Source organism: Nicotiana attenuata, chromosome 2 (assembly GCF_001879085.1).
Source record: "Nicotiana attenuata strain UT chromosome 2, NIATTr2, whole genome shotgun sequence".
Taxonomy (NCBI): domain Eukaryota; kingdom Viridiplantae; phylum Streptophyta; class Magnoliopsida; order Solanales; family Solanaceae; genus Nicotiana; species Nicotiana attenuata.
The window spans coordinates 69,044,235-69,065,250 of NC_031990.1; the positions used below are offsets into that span (position 1 = coordinate 69,044,235).

The 21,016-nt window shown below is 36.7% G+C and overlaps 2 protein-coding genes across 3 annotated transcripts; both read right to left on the bottom strand.

Moving 5' to 3' along the window:
* LOC109212098 (ribokinase-like) lies at positions 250-8,210 on the bottom strand. 2 transcript variants are annotated; one of them, XM_019375716.1, is made up of 13 exons: positions 7,969-8,210; positions 7,790-7,859; positions 7,598-7,687; positions 7,412-7,489; positions 6,228-6,302; positions 5,962-6,014; positions 4,932-5,082; positions 4,708-4,818; positions 2,684-2,810; positions 2,482-2,579; positions 1,906-1,948; positions 1,255-1,307; positions 250-582 (listed from the first exon to the last, which is right to left on the bottom strand). In XM_019375716.1, exons 1-13 carry the CDS (start codon positions 8,064-8,066, stop codon positions 499-501), a joined length of 1,131 nt encoding a protein of 376 aa, XP_019231261.1. In that variant the 5' UTR covers positions 8,067-8,210; the 3' UTR covers positions 250-498. The 2 variants fall into 2 exon arrangements, with proteins under 2 accessions (XP_019231261.1, XP_019231255.1); XM_019375710.1 differs by having other exon boundaries at positions 1,810-1,948; positions 7,969-8,209.
* On the bottom strand, positions 8,970-19,168 carry LOC109212111 (receptor-like serine/threonine-protein kinase ALE2). The gene is made up of 9 exons (XM_019375724.1): positions 18,682-19,168; positions 17,567-17,650; positions 17,283-17,396; positions 17,105-17,206; positions 12,801-13,169; positions 12,446-12,718; positions 11,791-12,180; positions 10,712-10,952; positions 8,970-9,961 (listed from the first exon to the last, which is right to left on the bottom strand). Exons 1-9 carry the CDS (start codon positions 18,743-18,745, stop codon positions 9,241-9,243), a joined length of 2,358 nt encoding a protein of 785 aa, XP_019231269.1. The 5' UTR covers positions 18,746-19,168; the 3' UTR covers positions 8,970-9,240.

The window sequence follows — 21,016 nt, forward strand, 5'->3', positions numbered from 1 at the left end:
TAATTATTATATAGGGATAATATAGAGAGTTCTGACTCTAAGTACTTTTTAGAGATACATTTTGGATACCTTTATCATACCTTCTTTGTACTTTTGGTCCTTCAATTCATCTACCTAGGGCATTTAATTTGTTAAACTTACAGATTATGTTAAAGAATAAGGAAAACTTTTATAACTAGTCTCTAATTTATGATCTTTCACCTATGAAATTTCTTCAGCAATTGATTGGATAAAATGAGGAACTATGACTAACAAGAACAAACAAATCCATCAGACAATCAAAGAAACTGGAGCAGCTCGTAACATCGAATTATACACATAGAAGGGACATTTCAGCCTATGCCATAAAATTTCAGGGTAGATGCTGTAAGAAAAGAAGCAGAATGTCAGTCCACAGAAACCCTGTTGAAAACACAATAAGAAAAAGCCCAAGTCGATGACCAGTTTTGCTTCCATTTTCTACAACAGTAGAACCATGGCGGCCATCCCTTGGGCTCTCTAGACTAAAAAAGGTGTCAAGCGAGGGTCTGTGTAATGCGGAAGACCAGCTCTAGCTCCCAAGGCTCTGCATTTAATAGCTGCCTGCAATCCACCCACAAACCAAAGGTTAGTCTTTCCTGACATTTGTTGCCTCAGTTTCACCTCCATACTCTCGTGTAGGGGTGGAAAAATGGTTAAAAGAAAATAGTTAACCACCCATATTATCCACTAAAAAATGGGTTGGATAATGAACTTTTTAAAAACGGGTCAAATATGGATAAGAACCATATTATCCATTTAGAAAATGGATAACCAATGGGTCTAACTTTTACATTTGTAAAGCTTCAAATTGGGGGTTCTTCAAGGTAGGAAGACTAAGAATTCTCCCAAAAGTGATCATATGCAAGAAGTCACGGATAATATGGCTACTCATATTATGCGCCGGTTAATCCGTTTTTTATCAGTATTAAATATGGGTCGGGTCGGATAATTTATCCGTTGTTTCATTACCCGTTTTTGAACCCGAACCATATCCAACCCGACCCGCCCGTTTGCCACTCCTACTCTCGGGGTTAGGTTAGGAAAAGTGAAGCCTCCGGCTAACCATGGGGTTCAGAGAAGAGCCGGACCACATTAGGTCTATCGTGTGCAACCTTTGCTTGCATTTCTACAAGAGGTTATTTCCACGGCTTGAACTCGTGACTTCCTAGGCTAATGGAGGAAAGGAACCAAAAGGGGGGAAAGAAAACTAGTACAGAGAAACAAGATTCTAACCACTTGAGCAGCAAATGGCAACATTTTCTCTGGTGGCATGTTGGCACAGATAGCTGCAAGATATAATATAGGAGTCATGAGATGAGACTTCAATAAGAGAGCAAATGGAAATTGATGCGCGCAAACATAAAGAGACCAAGATGGTGAGATCATTAACAAGACACTAAGGTGTCGTTTGGTAGGATGCATTAGATAAAATAATGCATGCATTAGCTTGGGGTATTAATAAAGTGGACTGGTTATGAGGGCATTTTTGTAAACAAACAATTCTTTTAGAAATTGTTCAATGCTACATCAAATCAAACAATGGATAAAAAATACGTCCATAACTAATACTAGCATTATTAATACATCATATTCAACATTATTCTTATACACTCTACCAAACGACCCCTAAAGGAACCTCTAACACATTGAATCTAACTTCAAGAAGAAAGGAGATCAATAGAAGTGAGGGACATCCAATCCCTCATATTTCAGACAGCTTGTAGGAAGGCCATGGGATCACAGTAAAAGGGACAACACTGAAATAGATTATGTTGGATAAATACATACAATAAAGAACTGCACCAATGAATGCATCTCCAGCACCAGTTGTATCAACTAGTTCTGTCTGAGGTATACTTTCAGCTGTCCCCACAAGTAACTTACCGCTGATTGTCCCTATCCCTTTTGCGTGTAGCTTTGCCACATTCTGCAGCCATAAAAACATATAATCTGAAGCTAATTCACCATAATCATATCTACATGCAAGTGAAATCTTAAATAGCAAAACCAGCAGATAAACAAAATTCTAATTAGCAGTTTCATTGGCACAAGAAGCACCTGACTGCATTCAACGTTGACTGAAAAGATCAAGTGATGAAAAGTCAAAGAGCATACAGTCTTAAGGGTTAAAGGGCGTATAAACAGTTTTATATATATTTGAAAGTTGAGAAATCCAAACAAGAAATGTAGGGGGGGGGGGGGGGGGGGGGGGGGGGGGTCAGTACATGTTAAAAAGGCTAGTTTGAAAGGTAAGTAAAAGGAAATAGAAGTGCCAATACTTTCTTTAGCCAAGAAGAAAGTCAGATAATACCATGGTTTAGAATAAAGACTATCATAACAGAGGTTATCAATTAGCCCAAGAGGCCAGAAGTTAACTGTAAAATAAGGTTCCATGTGCCTACTTTAGCATGATTCCTCCATAACTGCTTGTTTTACAGAAAACAATGAACAGGTAAATACCGAGGATATGCATGCTGGCGATGTTGCATTAGTGTCTTTTTTCTGTTTCAGCTTTTCGAACAAATCGTCGACATCCCTTTCTTCCGGGTCGAGATTGTCTGCAAAAGCATTGAAGTCTCTGTAGGATGCAGAAAATACAAAAATATTTGCACAGTCTTTAGTTGATAAAAAAAAAGAGAAGGAAAAAAAAGTACTCAAATACCTATTTCTGTCCTTTGTAGCATTAAGCAACCATCTTCACCCAATGTCACAATAACAAATTTAACTTTTGGCAATCTTAAGAGCATGGAAAGAAGGGCGCTTGGAATAGAAGAAGCCTCAGTCCAGTTCTGCAAGTCAATCAATATACAGTTTCCTTATCAGAACATCACAATAAGCAGAACTGATGTGAATGAAAATAGCTCAAAACTTGCTAGTAAGTGAGAACTGTTAAGATGCTGTGTGACATACAATTTTCAGCCAGTATGGCCCTTTATATATGATAAAACCAAATGTGTGAATACTACACCCAACATAAAGGTTGTTGCCGTGAGATACTTACAGTTGCAGTAGTCTAAATTTTTGTCACCTACATAGAACCAAATTCTCATCTCACTCAGAAGCTGGAAAGACTTTATATTGAAAGAGTTGAGCTAAGGCTAGCTGCAGTCTGGCCTAAAAACCCTGGTCAAGAGCAGACTACGGAGGACATGCTTGACCAAGTTCCAACCACAAAAGAAGTAGAGGCATCTAATGGAGTGAGGTGTCACAAGCTGAAATCTCTTAGATAGCTCATCACAGCCTTACTGCAATTATTACCATAAAAAAGCAAAGACCTTTCCAGCTTCATTCTTTTTGCATAAATGTGCTCACTAATATTTACTCCCTTCCCCACATGGCATCTCCATATTCATCAAAGTCTTCTCTTCATAAAATACATGAATAATTCCCTTCCCTTTCAGGAAGCTTTTCTCTACCGTTTCTGCAGTTAATTTTCTAGAATTTCTTCTAGAGCTCCTTCATACTTTCTTTAAGAGTTCCGGTGTACCATGGGCGGATCTATATATAAAAGTTGGGTGCTCAAGCACCCATTTAACTCAACTTACAGTAAGTATAGTTCTATAGAAAATTTATTAAAACTGATATAAAAGATATCAGAAAGCACCCAAGAAACAAAAACACTACTGTGCTTTGGTTAAACTGGTAAACTATTCCTTTTTTCTTATATTCAAGCTATTTTCTTTCTTCTTCTTTTTTCTTAAAAGAAAAATGTTTCCCTCAATTAGGTAGTATTTTTTTAAATTCTTTCAAGTACACTTTCTTAACTCATTCCTACTTTTTTATATATTTTTTTCACTCACTTTTGTTTACTTTTTTTTTATCACCTAATTCTCTATAGCAAAAGGAAAAGAAAATCTGCTTAAATAAAAAAAGATTCCAAAGTTCGACCCCTTCTAAAGACCGGACAGTTCACAGAACGGCAAAATTCACCGTTCCTTTTTCTTGCCAGTTGTTAGATTCACAATGCCCATAATATTAATATAAGTTTTCTCCTTTACTTTTTTCCATCGTGGTGTTCAAATAGTTGTACTTGTACACGCGATTAGTAGTAACTTTATATCAAAAAATATTAAGCACCCACGAACCCAAAATCCTGAATCTGCCACTGGTGTGTACTTTCTTAATCTATGCCTATATGAGCTTCACAAAAGCATGACCATTCTCAAGCTGCATAAAGGAGGGTTTCAAGTTGTTGTTTTTTTATTTCTGGGTGATAAGATAAGCCCCTGAATAGTGAAAAATAGAGCGCTAGACTAAGAATTTGGTAGAGTAGTATGAATAACATTGAGGACATTCATAGGGCCTTTAAGGTCCATGAAAAAGATTAACGAGGAACTGCAGGAAACTATCCCAATCTAAATCGAACCTAGCTAGAATGTATCTTGCTTTCCATCTCAGAAAAGAGCATCCGCAGCTGATCATGCTGTCAGCTTAACAATGAAACCTCAAAATACTATCAATAGTGCTATCGCATGACAGATACTACCACAAATACGAATCTTCAGCCCATGCTAGAAATCATTGCTCAAAATTGCACATTATTCTCTATGAAGATTAGTGATTGTCCAACTCATTCAAAGGCAGGGAACAGGCTACAAGCAGGACAAGAGATGTTCACAGACTTCCATACATATGCTTGCAGCCAAAAAACTAGACAGATGTAGTTTATAAGAGTGAATATCTTGCCTGAGGAAATTTGGTTGAGCAAACAACATAGCTTGCGAAGCTCAAAAGGTGATCTAATCCTTCTCTTTTCCTCTCAGCATCAATTAAAATGGGTATACCCCTTCTATTTGCCTGCACTGGAAATCAAAAAGCATGCAGTTCATTTCCATTTTAAATGTATTGGATTCAGGAATAGTATTGAGAACTCAGAAAGCTTGATGGAGAGAGAAGTGAGAGGAAAATACCTCCTCTGCTACAACAGCAGCAGTTTCATGCAATCTCCCGTCGAAATAGACAAGCTTAGCACCATCCAATGATGACAACAAATTTGATTGGGAAAGATCAGTAGGTATCATGGGTGGATATCCAGGGGTGTGAATGCAAGTGCGAGTCTTCCTGAAACATCAAACACAAGTAGTTCTTCAATAGAAAGGCAACCTGTTTTCCTACAGATAGTGCTAGAAGCCTAGAACTTCCCCAGTAAAATTCAATCAGCATGCAAGCTGCCAAGAAAAATGATCAACTATACGATACAAACTAGTTGGGATTAAGATTCATTGATGCTGTGTCTGTTATTTGCCTGAAGTTCTCTGTTCCGGAAGAGACTTGTATGGCGGTATACGGGGGGAAATGTGAGATATAGAGAGCATCTAATATTAGAAAACCCCTATTTTGCCGTTAAAAACAAATTGTACCAATAATAAAGTTAAATCTGTCCAAATAGAGCAGAAGCAGAATGGCAAATTCATAACCAAGCGCAACAAGCATGATTGAGGAACAGTTCTTTGATTGGTTGATATACAAGCTGCAAAGATGCTGCAGTAAGCAGTATCCAAGACACGTCAGTCTCCATCTTTAAACATGTTAAACTTTTGATGTAATTTCAACCCAGTTTCTCAATAGAGACGATTTACTGACCAGAAACTGACTAAGGGAACTAAACATCAGAAGTTAACACAGTTAGAACAAGTTAGAGCACAGCATATTTTCATTATTTATCTATTGAATTTTGGTTTAGATGGGCATGTTATGGTGCTGTTTAACTTCTGATAAGTACTCAGAGACTTGAAATTTAGTTTGATTCTTCAATGGCACAGCGCTAAAATTTGCAGCTGCCACCCAGAAAATAGTATATCATAGAATTTTTTTGACATAGAAAACAGAAAACATTAGACAGGACAGGACTCACAAGTCACAACACTTGGATATAAACTTCAGCGCCACAAATTCATATGTCGTCTGTAAATGGCCGAAAACATAGCAAAAGGCACTCACGTTTGGTTGTCAACAATGATGTAGGTAAATGGTGAATTGCCTCCATCAGACACCTGGAATTAAAAACATATGGTATAAGTAATAAATACTTCTCTTAGAGGTGAGTATATGGCAATAAGCCTGAGGACAGAAAAAGGCAGAATCACAATTTCACTGTTTAAAGAAGTACAGGAAAACCACCATTTCCATTATATAAACAAACTACAAAAACACAGAAAGATCTTCTAGTTATCATTTTTCTAGCACTGAAGGTCTGGATGGCTCACCACGATAAAAGACGAATCTACACCATCAGCTTCTAGCTCCTCCAGTATCCCCTTTCCTTGAGAGTCATTAGAAATCTAAGAAAACAACTAGGAATTAGGAGATAAAGGTGAAGATTTCAAGGACATCAATTCAAAAGGTTATAGAAGTTACAAATTGAAAAGGAAATTAAGAAAGCCAGACGAAAGATAGACGGATGCTACTGCTTGAACACTGTTTCTGGCAATCAAACATGATGAAAGGCATTACCATTGGGTCGGTTGGTTGAGAGACTAGTTATGCAAGGACTCAAGGGATTGTTATTACCAAAGCCTATCATGAAATTGCTAATACATGTACATCCTGTATAAAATAAGACATCAATTTCCTCATATATAGGTCTTACAGGCCCCAGGGCTTTGGTTCAACAGTAAAGATGCAACATGGAATTTTTGAAGGCAAAAGAGAAACACTCAGCCTTAAACAGAGATGTATTTTTTTGTTAGCTTTTTGGTGCAATCTGGTTATTGTACATGATGTAGATGCTATGCTAGACATAATAGCGATTGCATAACCTGTACTTATGCCTAACGCACGGGCTTAGTGCAAGTATTATAAAATCTTTTATTACCTACCAAAAAAACGTAACATGGAATGAGTGGATAGGGTGAACGTCATGATTTCGAACCCTGCCACCGACACGACGCTGGTATTTAAGTGGGAGCAAGTTAGAGGGCTTGCATTAGATAGGTTGTCTACATCACACCCATTGGTGTGCGGCCCTTCCCCGGACCCTGCGTGAACACAGGATGCCTTGTGCACCGGACTGTCCCAAGTTAGAGGGCTAGGCCCATTCTCCCCACAATTCCGAACCAAGGGATTTCTTGGTTATAAAAACAGAAGTTATATAGGGTATTACATTATCAAAAAAAAAAAGAGAGAGAGAGAGAGTTATGCAGGTATTAACTATACGTAGTTTTTCAATGGAAATAAAAAAATTGTATTAGTGGAGTCATCTTAATAATGTATAGTTTAAAGCAGGAAATCATGTCGCATTAATAATGCAGAGTTCTATGATGGGATTCTTTTTTTTGTGTGTGGTACATTTAGTCAAACTACGCCATATAAATACATTTTTTCTTCTTATACAGGTAATCAAAGGAGTAGAGGATGCATAAAGAGCTGAATTTCATAGTGAGAGAGAGACCTTTGAAATAATTCTAGGAGTTAGGCCAAGGCGAGCTGCACAAGTCAAAGAATTCCCAGCATTACCACCTCCCTGAACCTGTAATTACCACAATAATCATTTCTCATTATTGCAAAGAATTTAAAAAAAAAACACTGAGCTCAAACTTGAGCAGTAACAGTAATTGTATAAATGTTTAAAAAGAACCTGAAAGCTAGTGCTTCGAATCTTATCATCTGGATTTGGATAAGAAGCAACAGCAGCCAAGAAGTCCACTCCAACCGACCCACAACCTAACTGTGCTTATAATTACATAACAAAATTCATCTGTTAGTATACTATAAAACACACTCTAATAATAACTACAAGTCCATAAGAAGCAGAGCAAAAGGGACCCACTATGATGCGATTTTCGGGGAGCACTATCGAAGCTTGAGTCGCCGGAATTGACATTTTCACTCTGAAATTTCTGCACCCACTTACAAATGTCAGCTTATTCTGGTGAAACAGGGCTGACGTAACTGTGTATTTTTAAATAATCTTTAGGAAAAATGTATTTTTAAATTAAGCCAGTATACCTAGTTCTAGCCGGCGAAGGGAATGGAGACGTCAAAAGGGTCCTAGAATTTAGCACTGTGCCACCGCAACTTGGAAGCAGCTGTCCTAAAGTCGCCATTTTTGAGGACCTGATATTTTAATCACTAAACTGCGGAAGCGCGTGGCGTTGATCAACCGCGCGTGTCTCTAATGACTGCCAATAACATATCCCCTGATGTAGATGAGAAGCGAGAGCACGGCCTTATTTTTAGGCCTATTTTCTTGGTTTTGGACATATGCATTTCTGAGAAATAATTTATCTTCTCAAAAAATTTATTTTTATGTTTGACTGGAAAGTTAAAAATATTTTACGAAAAAAGTTGTTAAAGATTAGAAAATATGATAATTTTCTGGTTAAAAAATTTAATATTAAAGATGGATAATAATATTGGTTGAAGTAAAATTGGAAAAGGTTTAAGAAAATAACTTCCAACTGAAATGTTATTTCCCACCTCCGTTAAGAAATATTTGTAGCAACCAAACATCAGAATGATTTATTCTTTGAAATATTTTTTCATACCGAATAAATCATAATTAACTGCTTGGTTAAGCATTCTTTACTCCTCAGCGTCGTTCTTTAGTCAGAACTTGACAAGGTCTACGTGAATCAGAACCTTCAGATTAATCTCTGTTTTCGTGACATCAAAATGTGTTAAAACAAAATATTCAGGGCGATATTCTCTTCACATGGAGTTCCACTTCTGAAACTGTCATTAATTTATTTGAAGAGAATAAACAACTGTGTAAGTTAACTAACATCTTTTGTGACAAGTAAACTAACAGTTTGGTTCACCTAAGAATGGCACCCATTGCCTTAAAGGAACACCACCAAAAATTTAAAACCATGTTATTGAAAGCCGAAGAGGAAACAAAGAAAGACTAATACAAGAAGAACTTGCCCGGTTAGTGAGCTAGTACCCCTCAGCCTATAGGTCGTGAATATAACAACTACGTCTCAATTCCAAGCAAGTTCAACAAACTGTAAAAGAAATGAAAGAAAACGTAGAAAGACTAGTAGTCCAATCCAATATTGGACTAAAGAAAACGTTAATTTGACAACATATACAACAAGGAGTGTCCTGTTTATCTTTCCTGTCTATTAAAATGAATGTAAGATTACAAAAATTAGAAGGCTTAGTCCACTCTCTCCACAGGGATACAGCGGCAATTTCAAACTCCTAATCTACACCGGAGAACCATCTTTTTTCCCAAATAGAAACGGCCTTCGGCACTGTACATTTGACAAAATCACTCTAAAAAGAAGCATCATAATTGGTGCCATCCTTCCAACCATGTCTTGGAAGCAGTGCACCGTGTTCACTCATACTGCCCCTTAACCTATAGAGAGCAGGTTTACTCCTTACAGTCCTCAAAGGACCTGATCTGTTACCGTGGCTTATTGTTAAGCCAGCCCCTCCACCAAGATTAAAACTTGAAGCTGAAAACGGTCTGTTTTCGAACTCTTCAAGTGGACCAGAACTGTAATCCATGGTCATGAAAGTGGAGGCTTGTCCATATGTTAATCTTGGTGTAACCCCACCAGCATTCCACCAACTGCTATCGGAATGGACACCTTTGAAATCTGAATCCGGCAGAGAAGACTCTTTCTGGCTACATCCATCAGCACAAGTTTCATCATTGTCATTATAGATTAGTTTGAGAGCTTGCACCACTTCTCCCATAAATGGCCTCTGAGTCACCTCCGGGTGAACGCACATTGAAGCAATGGCAGCCACCTTTGCCATATCATCAAAGTCATAGCTTCCAGCCAAAGAAGGATCCACAAGTTGCTCCAAACCTTCTCTAGTGGTCAGAAGAGGTCGCGCCCAAGTTACCAGGTTTTCTTCTCCAGGAGGTTGAGACATGTCCACAGGTTTTCTTCCGGAGAGAAGCTCCAATAATACAACTCCATAACTATACACATCACTTTTAACAAGTAGGTGTCCCGTCATTGCATATTCAGGAGCAACATACCTGAAAACCCATTAAATAGGGAATGTTAGCAACTGCTTTATAGCACAAATCAGAGTTGCAAATAAGGGCAAGTATAAAATTGCTATATGCACAAAAGAACTGAAATAAAAAATCAAAGAAAAAGAGACACATGATATCTGTTTGGACTATAAGTGGCGAACAAAACATGACGCCCAAGAAACTAATAAAAAAATGTAACAGCATAATTTCACAATATCTAGGAATATTGACCACAGCCTGATGCACTAGAGAACTACTTGCCAGGGCTGAGACGACCATCCTCTTTGTAGGGTGATAGAATTTCATGACAAAATCGGTACAGTGGATAGATATCCCTGCAAATACAGCTTGAGGAGAGGGTTTCTTGTTTCCTTTTGTTGTGAAAACTCAATTCAGACAATGTGCAGGAAATAGTTTCCCACTATCTAATCACCTTCTCTAACACCAACAACTTTATAACAGCACAAATTTCAACATCAGTTTCATGAATTACAACTCCAGAAACACAGCCAAGCATCACTTGACAGAGAATTTAACAAGTTTTTTGTTAGTACTCGTAAAAACTTCCTATAGATGATCCATTTAAACCAATTGGAGCTTATAATAGTTACTCTTGGTATCATACTTGCGTTCATTCTTTCTTCTTTTTTACTGATGAGTATGCTTCACTATCACACTACAAGTTCATTACACTCTTATTTGAGTGAATTGCGACCACTTCAAGATTAGTTATGTTTCAGAGATATATACCCAAAAGTTCCCATGACTCGAGTAGATATGTGGTGACTTCCTTCGGTTGCTTCCCTTGCTAACCCAAAATCTGCAACCTTAGGGGTGAAGTCATCTTCTAACAAAACATTGCTGGCTTTAAAATCACGATGAATTACACGAGGATTAGAATCTTCATGAAGGTAAGCTAGTCCTCTTGCAGCGCCAAGAGCAATTTTCAACCTCACATCCCAATCAAGTGGCGCTTTTCTCCCATCTCTTCCTGAAATATAGCAGTAGAGTTCTGTTAAGGAGAATCACACGGTAATAGGTTCTACTTGCACCAAGCACAAAGACATTTTTATGCTTCTAGCTGGTAAATGGTGAAGCTTCTTGGAAATTTTTTATACTCGATTGAAAATAAGACCAATTAACTTGTTCACGTTGGCAATTACTCTCTGTACCTATTCTGGTAGTGATAATCAACCTGGAAGAATGAGAGCAAACGAAGTCCCACCAGCTTGGATAGGAGTTCTTAGCCATTGTTGTTGGGTGGGCAGCAAAGCAGACAAAAAGAAAGAGCAGAAATGCAAAAATGAAAAAAATGGTAGCCAGGACCACAGCAGAAACTGCAGGTGCACCTTCCCCCTCCCCCCTCCCCCACAAACAAAAGAAACAAGAGAAAGAAGAAAAGAAAGCCAAGGAAACTGGTCCTGGGCAGGAGGAAGGAGCTGCTGGCTTTAAACTAAAGGAAGGAAAAACAAGGATAAGGTGAATACAATGCCTTTCCAGAAGTCAAAAAAATTCCGCAGAATGTAGTTCAAAGAGTAAAGTTAGGTGGTCCCCGGCAATCCTCCTATAGAGAAGGATTCGCTGAGTAGATCGACTAAACTGTCTCAAGAAACGTGACATTGATATTAGCAATAGAAAGGAAACGTGTAGTCAAAGAAGCACTAATAGACTTCCATAATTCTTGTGCATAGGATGACTAAGATTATAATGTGCTCTGAAATACACGATTATTAAAAGTGATTTAAAGGAACTTTGAGCCTGAAAAGAACTAGTAAAACTAGTAAGAGAACAACTGAACAACGAAGGTAGAGGATTTAAAGAGAGTATACCATGCAAATGAGACTCCACACTACCGTTCCGAACAAGTTCATATACCAAGCTGCGAGTCCGCTCTTCACTGCATATACCAATTAATTTCACCAAGTTACGGTGATGCAATCGGCTCAGCATCTCAACTTCAGCAATGAATTCACGATCTCCATTGTGGTTATCTTTAGTCAGTACTTTCACGGCAACTTCTGTTCTGTCTTCCAAGATACCATGATAAACACGTCCAAATCCTCCTTCACCTAAAACCCTTTTTAAACTAAACTTGTCAGTTGCCTTCTCAAGCTCCGCAAGCGTAAAAGTTTTGACAGAAAGGATAGAAGCAGGCATAGCAGAAATGAGGGAAACCGATGTTGAACTAGCCGCGCTACTTGATATTGTAGACCCAATTCCTGCAAACCAGAATATTCATTCGATCTTCATGACGTACATAATTAAGAGGCTTAGAGAAGTCAAAATTTTTAATAGTACAGGTCAGTGTATAACTTACAGCAGAAGGTGACAAAATTGCATTTTTTTTCTTATATAAAAAAAAAAAAAAAAGATTGTGGTTAAATTAAACATATATTTCAAAATGTACATCTCTGCTTCTTCACAGTAAATCCCACCTTCAAAGATCACTGATGAGTAATTTGAAACAAAGAAACAAGTACCTACCTTTACCAGATCTCTTGTGCATAGATGGTGTAAACACCGGACCAACAGCATTTGATGGTCGGCCAGTCCTCCTGCATTTTAAGAGGACAACTAGTGCTCCACAGCATACCACCAACAGTACTAATGCTGATGAAGCAATGAGAAAAATGACTCGGGGACTCATTCTCTGACTCTTGTTTACAAAATCAGCAGTAATAGGGAATTGTTGATTGACAGCACTTCCAGTTGGACCATTACCAGAATCAATGCCAGATGGAGGAGAAGAAGGCAGCCCTGGAATAACTTGTTCAGATTATATTTCACCATAACTCCATTAAGCTAAAAGGAAAATAACAATAAACACTTCATATTGTACCTGGATAGATAATGTGCATCACTTCATAATCCCCAAACATCGTTCTATTGAGAGGCACCTTCTTTTTCCAGAATCTTTCATAGGTCAGCATAGCTGTGGTGTTATCGAACTTCTCCCCTAAGGGAACCAAGTTAATATCAACAATTGTTCTTTCTTGATTTTGATTATCGGCACTAGCTCCAACTACAACAACTTGACTTGGATCTAAATAGGTGCCTTCTGCAACCTCAATTCCTAGATCTCTAACCACAGGAAATATAGAATAAAGCGACTTGTCTAAGAGAAGTCTGACTTTCATTGGAAACACACAAGCACAGGGTGTAACAAAAGGAACAGAAGCAAATGGCTCAGCACAGATCTGGCCACAACCTGCAAATTTGTCAAGAATATTCAACATAGAATATTGTGTACGAGGAACATAACTGTAGGAGAAATGATCTAGAGGATTTAGATTAGCATGTTAAGCATATCAATGATAATTTGAATTAATATCCCATACAAGAAGGGAAGGGAAGGGGAAAATTATAACCAAAAAAAGTTGTACTGTCCTTTGGGGCTATATTATGCTGTTAAGGAACTTGCTGACATTTAATATTATAGCAAATGAACATAAATGGAGCATTCCTTGCACAACCAATACATGAAATTCTAATGGAATCTAAATCTTTTTCCCTTTAGCTATTTAGCACACTCAATCATGTGATTATTGCTAAATAACTTTTAGCTGTCTCTATCATCCTTAATATGCAACTAATGCTACCCCTCTTTCAACTGTTGTTGACCTAATTAATTTTGACAGTTTTCTACACTAAACTCGGAAAGATAATAAAGCATACAGGAAAGCAAAAAAAAGAAAAGAAAACTCGACATAAGACCAGCAACATTTATTTTTTTTCTTCCTAATCAAGAATTTGCATTTTCTTCATGTCTTTTTAATATGGTGATGTCTGGGCTTGGATACTTTGTCCCCAAGACTTGGGCAGATGAGAAAACATCTCTGCTGGGATTTAAACCCGGATCTCCCATCAGTTTTCACCCACTTCATTGATCCTAAACCACACCATTTGCCCAAGAATCTTTTTCTTTTTAAGTAAGAAAAGGAGCAATATGCACTCCTTCTAAATCGTGTCAGAATAGGTTCTGCAACAGCTTTTTTCTAGCACTTGAAACCAACACCTCCAAATGTTTTAAAATTAATACCCATATCTTAACCTATACTTCCAAGTTATGCTTGAATCTCTCAGTTGTAACGAACAAGCCACAGAAGATTCCAAGTTCATTTAAGAAGCACTAAATTTGGATGGTTTGACATGCATAGAATGATATCGTGATGCACACACAATATATCTGGGTATTTAGAAGAAGGAAGAGAAGATGTTGGGCGTGGAATGTTGCCCCTCTAAGCCATCATATGAGAGCTTATGAGGGATCGAAGTTATTATTCTTTAAGGTAGAAGTTATGAATATTGAAGCATGTCCTTTCTTGTATTTTACTGTATTCCTTCGGTTGATAAATCTATAATTCAAGATATAATTTGAATATCCCACTTGTAGTGTTTTCCTTTAATACTCACAATCTTTTGTACCTTAAGTATATGTGTTCATGTTCTAACCCGATCTTGTGAGAATAATGTTAGTCTCTCTACCCAGAGTTAGAATTTTCACTAAGGGGTGTCAAAATATAAAAAAAAATTAAATACACAAAAAATCAAGGGGAGTCAACATATAGTAAATATACGTAAAACAAAAAAAGTTATCTAACAATACAGTGTAATTTTCTAGCAAAGGTGTCATTTGACACCCCTTGTTTGAATGCGGCTCCACCACTGCTCTCTACTAGGTACAAGGTTCTCATTCATCCTCAGTACCCCTCTGAATCAGTCATCCACGTCTCTCCTTTTCTTTTGTTCATTTTGGCTGTGGTTAGCTGCCCAATTGGAAAATTGATAAACGACAAGAGGGAACAGATAAACTTCAGTACGGCTTCACTTACCAAGAAGATCAACTTCTGTTTAACAAGACTTCTCAAGTTGATTTAATAAGAGATCTTGGTGAACAAGTCATGTCGGTATGTGGTAGGAAAAGGAAAATGGACTGGTAGCTCGCTCAGAAGAATACGAGTGAACTTTCGATGAAGTGGAACCCGGGTACAATTGGATGAGCACAAGATAGAGAGTGGGAAAGGCCAAAAAAAATCTAAAGGAAACTTCAACATCTTAAGCAACTTAATTATATCTTCTGCAAATTTGATGGACTCATTTCTACTTACAATTGACAAGTCTACTCATCACTTTGACAAATTCATCACTACCATGAGTCTCCCTTCAATAACTCCTGGTGAGAGATACATGAAATGAATAGCACCCTCAAGCCAGATAACAATTATGTTCACTATCTAATTAGATTTTGTTCTAGGAGAAAAGGGAGTCCTACCTTTTCAAATTTTCTGGGAGAAAGAAAGACGTGATAATATAAATATTGATGGTCATATACCTACCATCTAAATCTAACTTCAGCTTATTAGAGCTTAAGAATTACCCAAAATAAAGAATCTTGTAAGAGCCTATGTTTGAGAGAATATACAATAGTTAGGATATTATGTGCAACATCCTAATGGATGGGACGGGACATTACTTCCTTAGACCCTAAAGAAGAAAAAACCCATTTTTTGTTATTAGAAAAATAACAAAGCCAGAAGAAGATCCATTTGCAGCCTCCTATAAGTTATGATATAAGAATTTGGTTTAAAAAATTCTACAAAGCATCTAAATTCTCTATCTTATATTGAATGTCTTAGTTCAGTGTAACACATCATAAGCAGTAAGCATGAGGTGCTCACTGCTAAATGGGAAGGATATACTGACCATATAACTTTTTACTTTTTAAGGAATAGAAAAAACGGCATCAAGAGAATAAACATGAATATCATGTAGCTCTTGTATTAAGCACAGTGCATTGACTTCCTATTTTAACAAGGTGGACAATAGTTTAGGATTATTCAAAGGAGAATTGTAGGAGATCGATTTAGTAGTGATAGTAATACATTTAGGAACAAGAGTAGCACATCACAGGCGCATCTGGTTCGAGGTATAAGAGAAAATAACCTGACCATAAAACAATGCACTGTCAATACGAACCTTGGCGACCATATTTGTTTCTTGTAGAGATAATGCATGCATAATTTATGCATTAATCTCTTAATTAACGTGAAATGTATTAGCGATATAGTGTTAGAGTACCACACTTATTACGTAAATGACAGAAAATCCACTTTAAACTACTTATTGTTTTTTAACCATCTCTTGCTTACTAATCTCTCTCTTCTGTTTCCAAACTGCTTGTAGTATTGATCTTAAAATATAAGAAATTTGTCTATAAGAATTTCCCCATCTAAGAGAGAAATTCAAGATTTTTTTATTTCTTTATTTATCAATATTTTAGTATAGCCCATTAACTTTCTTCTTTATTTTTTTTGATAAGGTAAATTATAAAAGAGGGATGCAACACGAGAACTTCCCAGGGGGGTCATTAACTTTCTTCTTAAAGTTGTTATTCATTTGAGGTAACTGAAACTTAGTAATTATATCTTTTATTTGACTTTTCACAGTATTACGTTAAATATATTTAATCACAAATATAGCTTTTCTCAATTACATATGATAGTAACTAGTACTAGATTGGATAAAGTTTTATTGTTGGCCAAGTGTATTACTGGAAACAAATCTCTATCCAAGTCAAAACCAAACATACGTCTTAGACCATCCACAGTATATCTATGACCGGAACCTAACATCCAATAGTAAGTACAAGAATTCAAGTATATTAACCACATATTACAATCTCTCTATCTTAAAATCCCTGTGTAACATATCAGAGAACCCAAACAACCCCTTGAGGTTCTGCACTTCGACAACAAATGGTAGAGAAACTATGTAGCTGCAACGCCAGTTACTATGGGGGGGGGGGGGGGGTCACCAATTATAAATATTTATGAAACAAGTTTAACAGATACCCATTGTAACATATAAGCTGACAATTATGCTAGATTTATACGCAAGATGCATGCTCTATATATACAACATCACCGACAGGGAATATACAGTGATGCATTGCATACGCAAAATGGTGAACATATAGTAAGCTGTTAGTTTGTGCCCTCCAATACAGCCTTGGCCTTCTTTCTTCCTATTCTCGTTTTCATTTTTTTTCCTTTGGTCCACATTTTTACCTAAAGTTGAAGCAATGAACGGGAGGGAAAAAACATAGTATCAACAGGATATTCTAAATTACGCCTGCAACATTACCTGAGCCCGCAGCTGGAGATGGGGAAACACGAGCTCTCGCCCGATGATGATTATGACGGTGATGTCTTGCCACTCGGCTGGCAATTGGACTGGGGGCTAGACCTAAAGATTAGAGTGTCACATTAATAAAATCCCAATGAGTCCTAAAAGATGGTGTAAAAAAAGTAACTTATAGTACCTCGAGATGCAGGGGAAGGAGCAGGTGCACTAGAGGGTTTCGGATATCGCTTAAAATGGTGTCTACGGGGTGCTGACATTGGTGCAAATGAGGCACGCCTGGACAATAATCTTACTGCAAAACAATGTTAAGAACCACTAAGTATATTCCAAATCCAAATTTTTCACTAAAATGGCATAACAAATTGCTTCTCTAATCTTCATCAAACAAATTGCTTCTCAGATAAGTCAACAGATATCAATATAGAGCCATAAGAAGCTGAGAGTCTGATGTATCAGTCTTACCATCTTCTAAGGAAAGTTTGCTTGCAAAGTAACCCTTGCTTGGCAGTAGAGTAGGAGACAGGTAAATATGCGGCAATGTTATCCCTGAAGTAAGAAGTAATAGAAGCAAATAAGTAACCGAACTTTAAGTATAGAAAAATAATTAGGCAATCCAAAAATTCATGTATGCATAATTTTCACCGATGGCAAGTCTACATCTGAAAGGGAAATTATACAGTAGAAATTCTTAAAACAGGATAACTGAAAAGGAAACACTTCTACATTACAATCCGCAAGCATCAGTTAACTAATGCTTGTCTATCCCGTTCCTTTCAAACAGGAAAGGGCTTTCTTTATATATCAACTATGCGGCAATCCTAATACCAGTTGGAGCCAACTATATGAGTTCTCTATATTTGTTCTGCTCTAATCCGAGTCATTTTATTTCTTTCCAAACAGGAAGGGGCTTCCTTTTATTCTTGAAACACAAAAGCAGGCAAGTAGGAACTTTCTACTGATCAATGACAATTGTGCATTTTAATTCGAAATTTCATACCCATACAGTCCAGACAACAATAACAACAACAACAACAACAACCCCAACAGTCCAGAATCGTGAATAAACTCCACAGAATGGCTCTCTCTTGATTATATCCCAAGCTTCACACCTACTAAGCTATGCTAAATTTTCATAATAGTCCAGTTGGTTGCTACCTGAACTTTCACCTTGTTTCTGGGGTTCGATTCCCAGCTTGTAATCCCCTCCCCCTATGTTTAATAAAAAAATGTGGAAAATACAAAGTAAGCGTTTTGTTTGAATCCCAGTTCTCTGTGAAAAAATGATCGAATCTCAGCTACAACCTAAGTGTAAGCCCATCTTTTCCAGCACCAATGAGCATGTTTAGCCGACACCTGTGCTCGTGGGCAAACTACCCAGTGTATTAGTCAATGTATGCATAAACTGACCCGGACACCACAAGCAACAACTACACCTCAGTGCCAAACAAGTTTGGGTCGGTGATATGAGAACTCACTAACCATGATTCTCCACTTAAATTCATCTCAGGCCACCACCAGCATCTCAAGAAATAATTGAAAAAATTAAAAATAAAGAAGAAGTAATGGCATGAAATTACCGAAAGGAGTAGGAAGCAGAGTGAGGAAAGAAAGAAGAAAGAGAAGCATCAGAGCAGCTGGCATCTTCTCTCTCTAAAGCGCAATTCCCAAACACCATCCTCAGTATACAAACTGGAACAGCATTCTCCTAACTTCTCTAGGGTTCTACTAGTAGTCAAGCTGAAAAGACCCTCCATGAACTTCCTTTACTCAAATCCGAAGATTGCATGTCTTCAGAACCCTAAAAAACCCTAGCTCAAAACTGGACAATGCAGGTCCTGCAATCAATGCTTGTACTTTACAGATCCATGAAATGCGGAAATGCTCCTAAAAGTACTACCAGTTATGCAAAGAGTACAGCGGAGTAAGCGCTTAGAAACGACAAATAATGGATCTCCGGCAAGAATTCAGCTGAGATATAGAGAGAGAGAGAGAGAGAAGAATGAGAGAGAGAGAGTGGAAGGTGAGGGAGTGAGTGGGATGGCTTTTATTGCCGGTGTAGCCACCAGCACACTTGCTTTCGCTAATTGATGATTGTCTGTTACCACGGCCCACCTCTGCGCGTGTCCTACACTTTTTTACTCCCATTTACATGTATTCCCGCGTAAAAGCAATACCGTGAAATTAGGATTTCCACTTTGGCGAGTCAAAATATTGTCGTCCCTCTGACGTAGGAAATACGAGCGAAAATGTGTCTTTTTCCCTTTCAACTCCATTTTGGTCTCAACATTATCGTCTTTGTAAGTAAGTATCTCACTACTCTGGTCAATATAGTACTTGTTTTTTACTCGTTATATTTCTCACAGTTATTTTCTAGTTTTATAAAATAAAAAAAATTAAAAGAGCAAAGAGAATGACTCAGTCGATAATTTTGTCGCTTCACCAATTGTCTATAGTTTTGTATTTGTAATGTTGATAGGCATTTTCTTATAAATAAAACTATAANTTGGTTGTATTAGCTACATTTAATTGGTACGCAATTTGATTTTTATTTAGTAATAATATAAAAAAAAGAATAATAAAAAATAGTAAAAACAGTAATTGAAATTAGATTATGAAGAAAAAAGAATATACAAAAAAGAATTTAAATGAAATTAGAAAAGGAAAAAAGAAGAAGATTTTTAAATTTGCGGTCTTAAAAGCTTAGGAGTAAAAGCTTTGTGGGCCATGACATTTGTGTGGTTATAAAAACTTATCATTAAGGGTAAAATGGGTAAAATGAATAGTTTAAATTTGAATTATTTCCAAATTCAGAAATATATTATTTATTTTGGAACAAACTAAAAAGGAAAGTAGGTATCTAATTTGAAACGGATGGAGTACTAATTTGCGTTTACATTTGATTCAGTCTTGATTAATTGATTTGATGGCCAAACAAGCAAATCAAAATCATATATAATTACTTGTTATTACAATCATATCCAATTTCCAATATCTTTTCTTAAAATCTTTACATAGATTTATTTAGGTAGTAGTAATACTGTTTTTTCAGCTTTGACTGGGTTTTCATTCATTTTAAAATTTATTTTAAAAAGATATTGGCTTAGTAACAGTAAATATTTTCCACACGGTCATACAATTTGTTCCAATAAATTATTTTTAGTTTTTAATCTTTATGTGAAGTTCAAACGAAAATGATATTAAATGCTCTGATAAATTAATCGTGGAAGATCATTCGTAACCAATTTCACATAAAATTCTTACATTTTGGATTAAAAGCTCAAATTGTGGTGATGGTTTGGATTCAACCAAATCAATTGATAGCTAGATTTACCATGTTCATTAAATTCACAAACAACAAAACAAAACATACACGTGTATGTAGGGCATTTGTACCACCTACAAATCTATCACTTCTAAAATACCCCCTCCATTCACTTTTACTTGGCATGTATACTAAAAATATATGTCCACTTTTACTTGGCACTTTACGCACGCATATCAAAAGAAAATAATAAATTTTTTCCTGTTATACCCACAGTATTTATTATACATTTCAAATCATTTTCTCAAATCCAATAAAATATGTATCAATTAATATGGGTATCATGGTAAATTATGCACTTCATTTATTATTTCTTAAGGCGCGTGAAAAGTCAAAATGTGCCAAGTAAAAGTGAACGGAGGGTGTATCAAATACAGTAGTATTTAGTTAACATGCTTTTCACTTTTCATGACCGTTGGGATTATTCTTTTCTTGAGGTGAGTCTTGTTTGACCAAAAAGTATGACTTACGGCTAAATATTGTATTTATATAATGATGGGTTAAACTTAGTTAATAATAATATCTTTAAATGTAAGTTGAAAATGTAACTAATCCTTGAACATATATGATAGGAGATTGGCAATAACAAG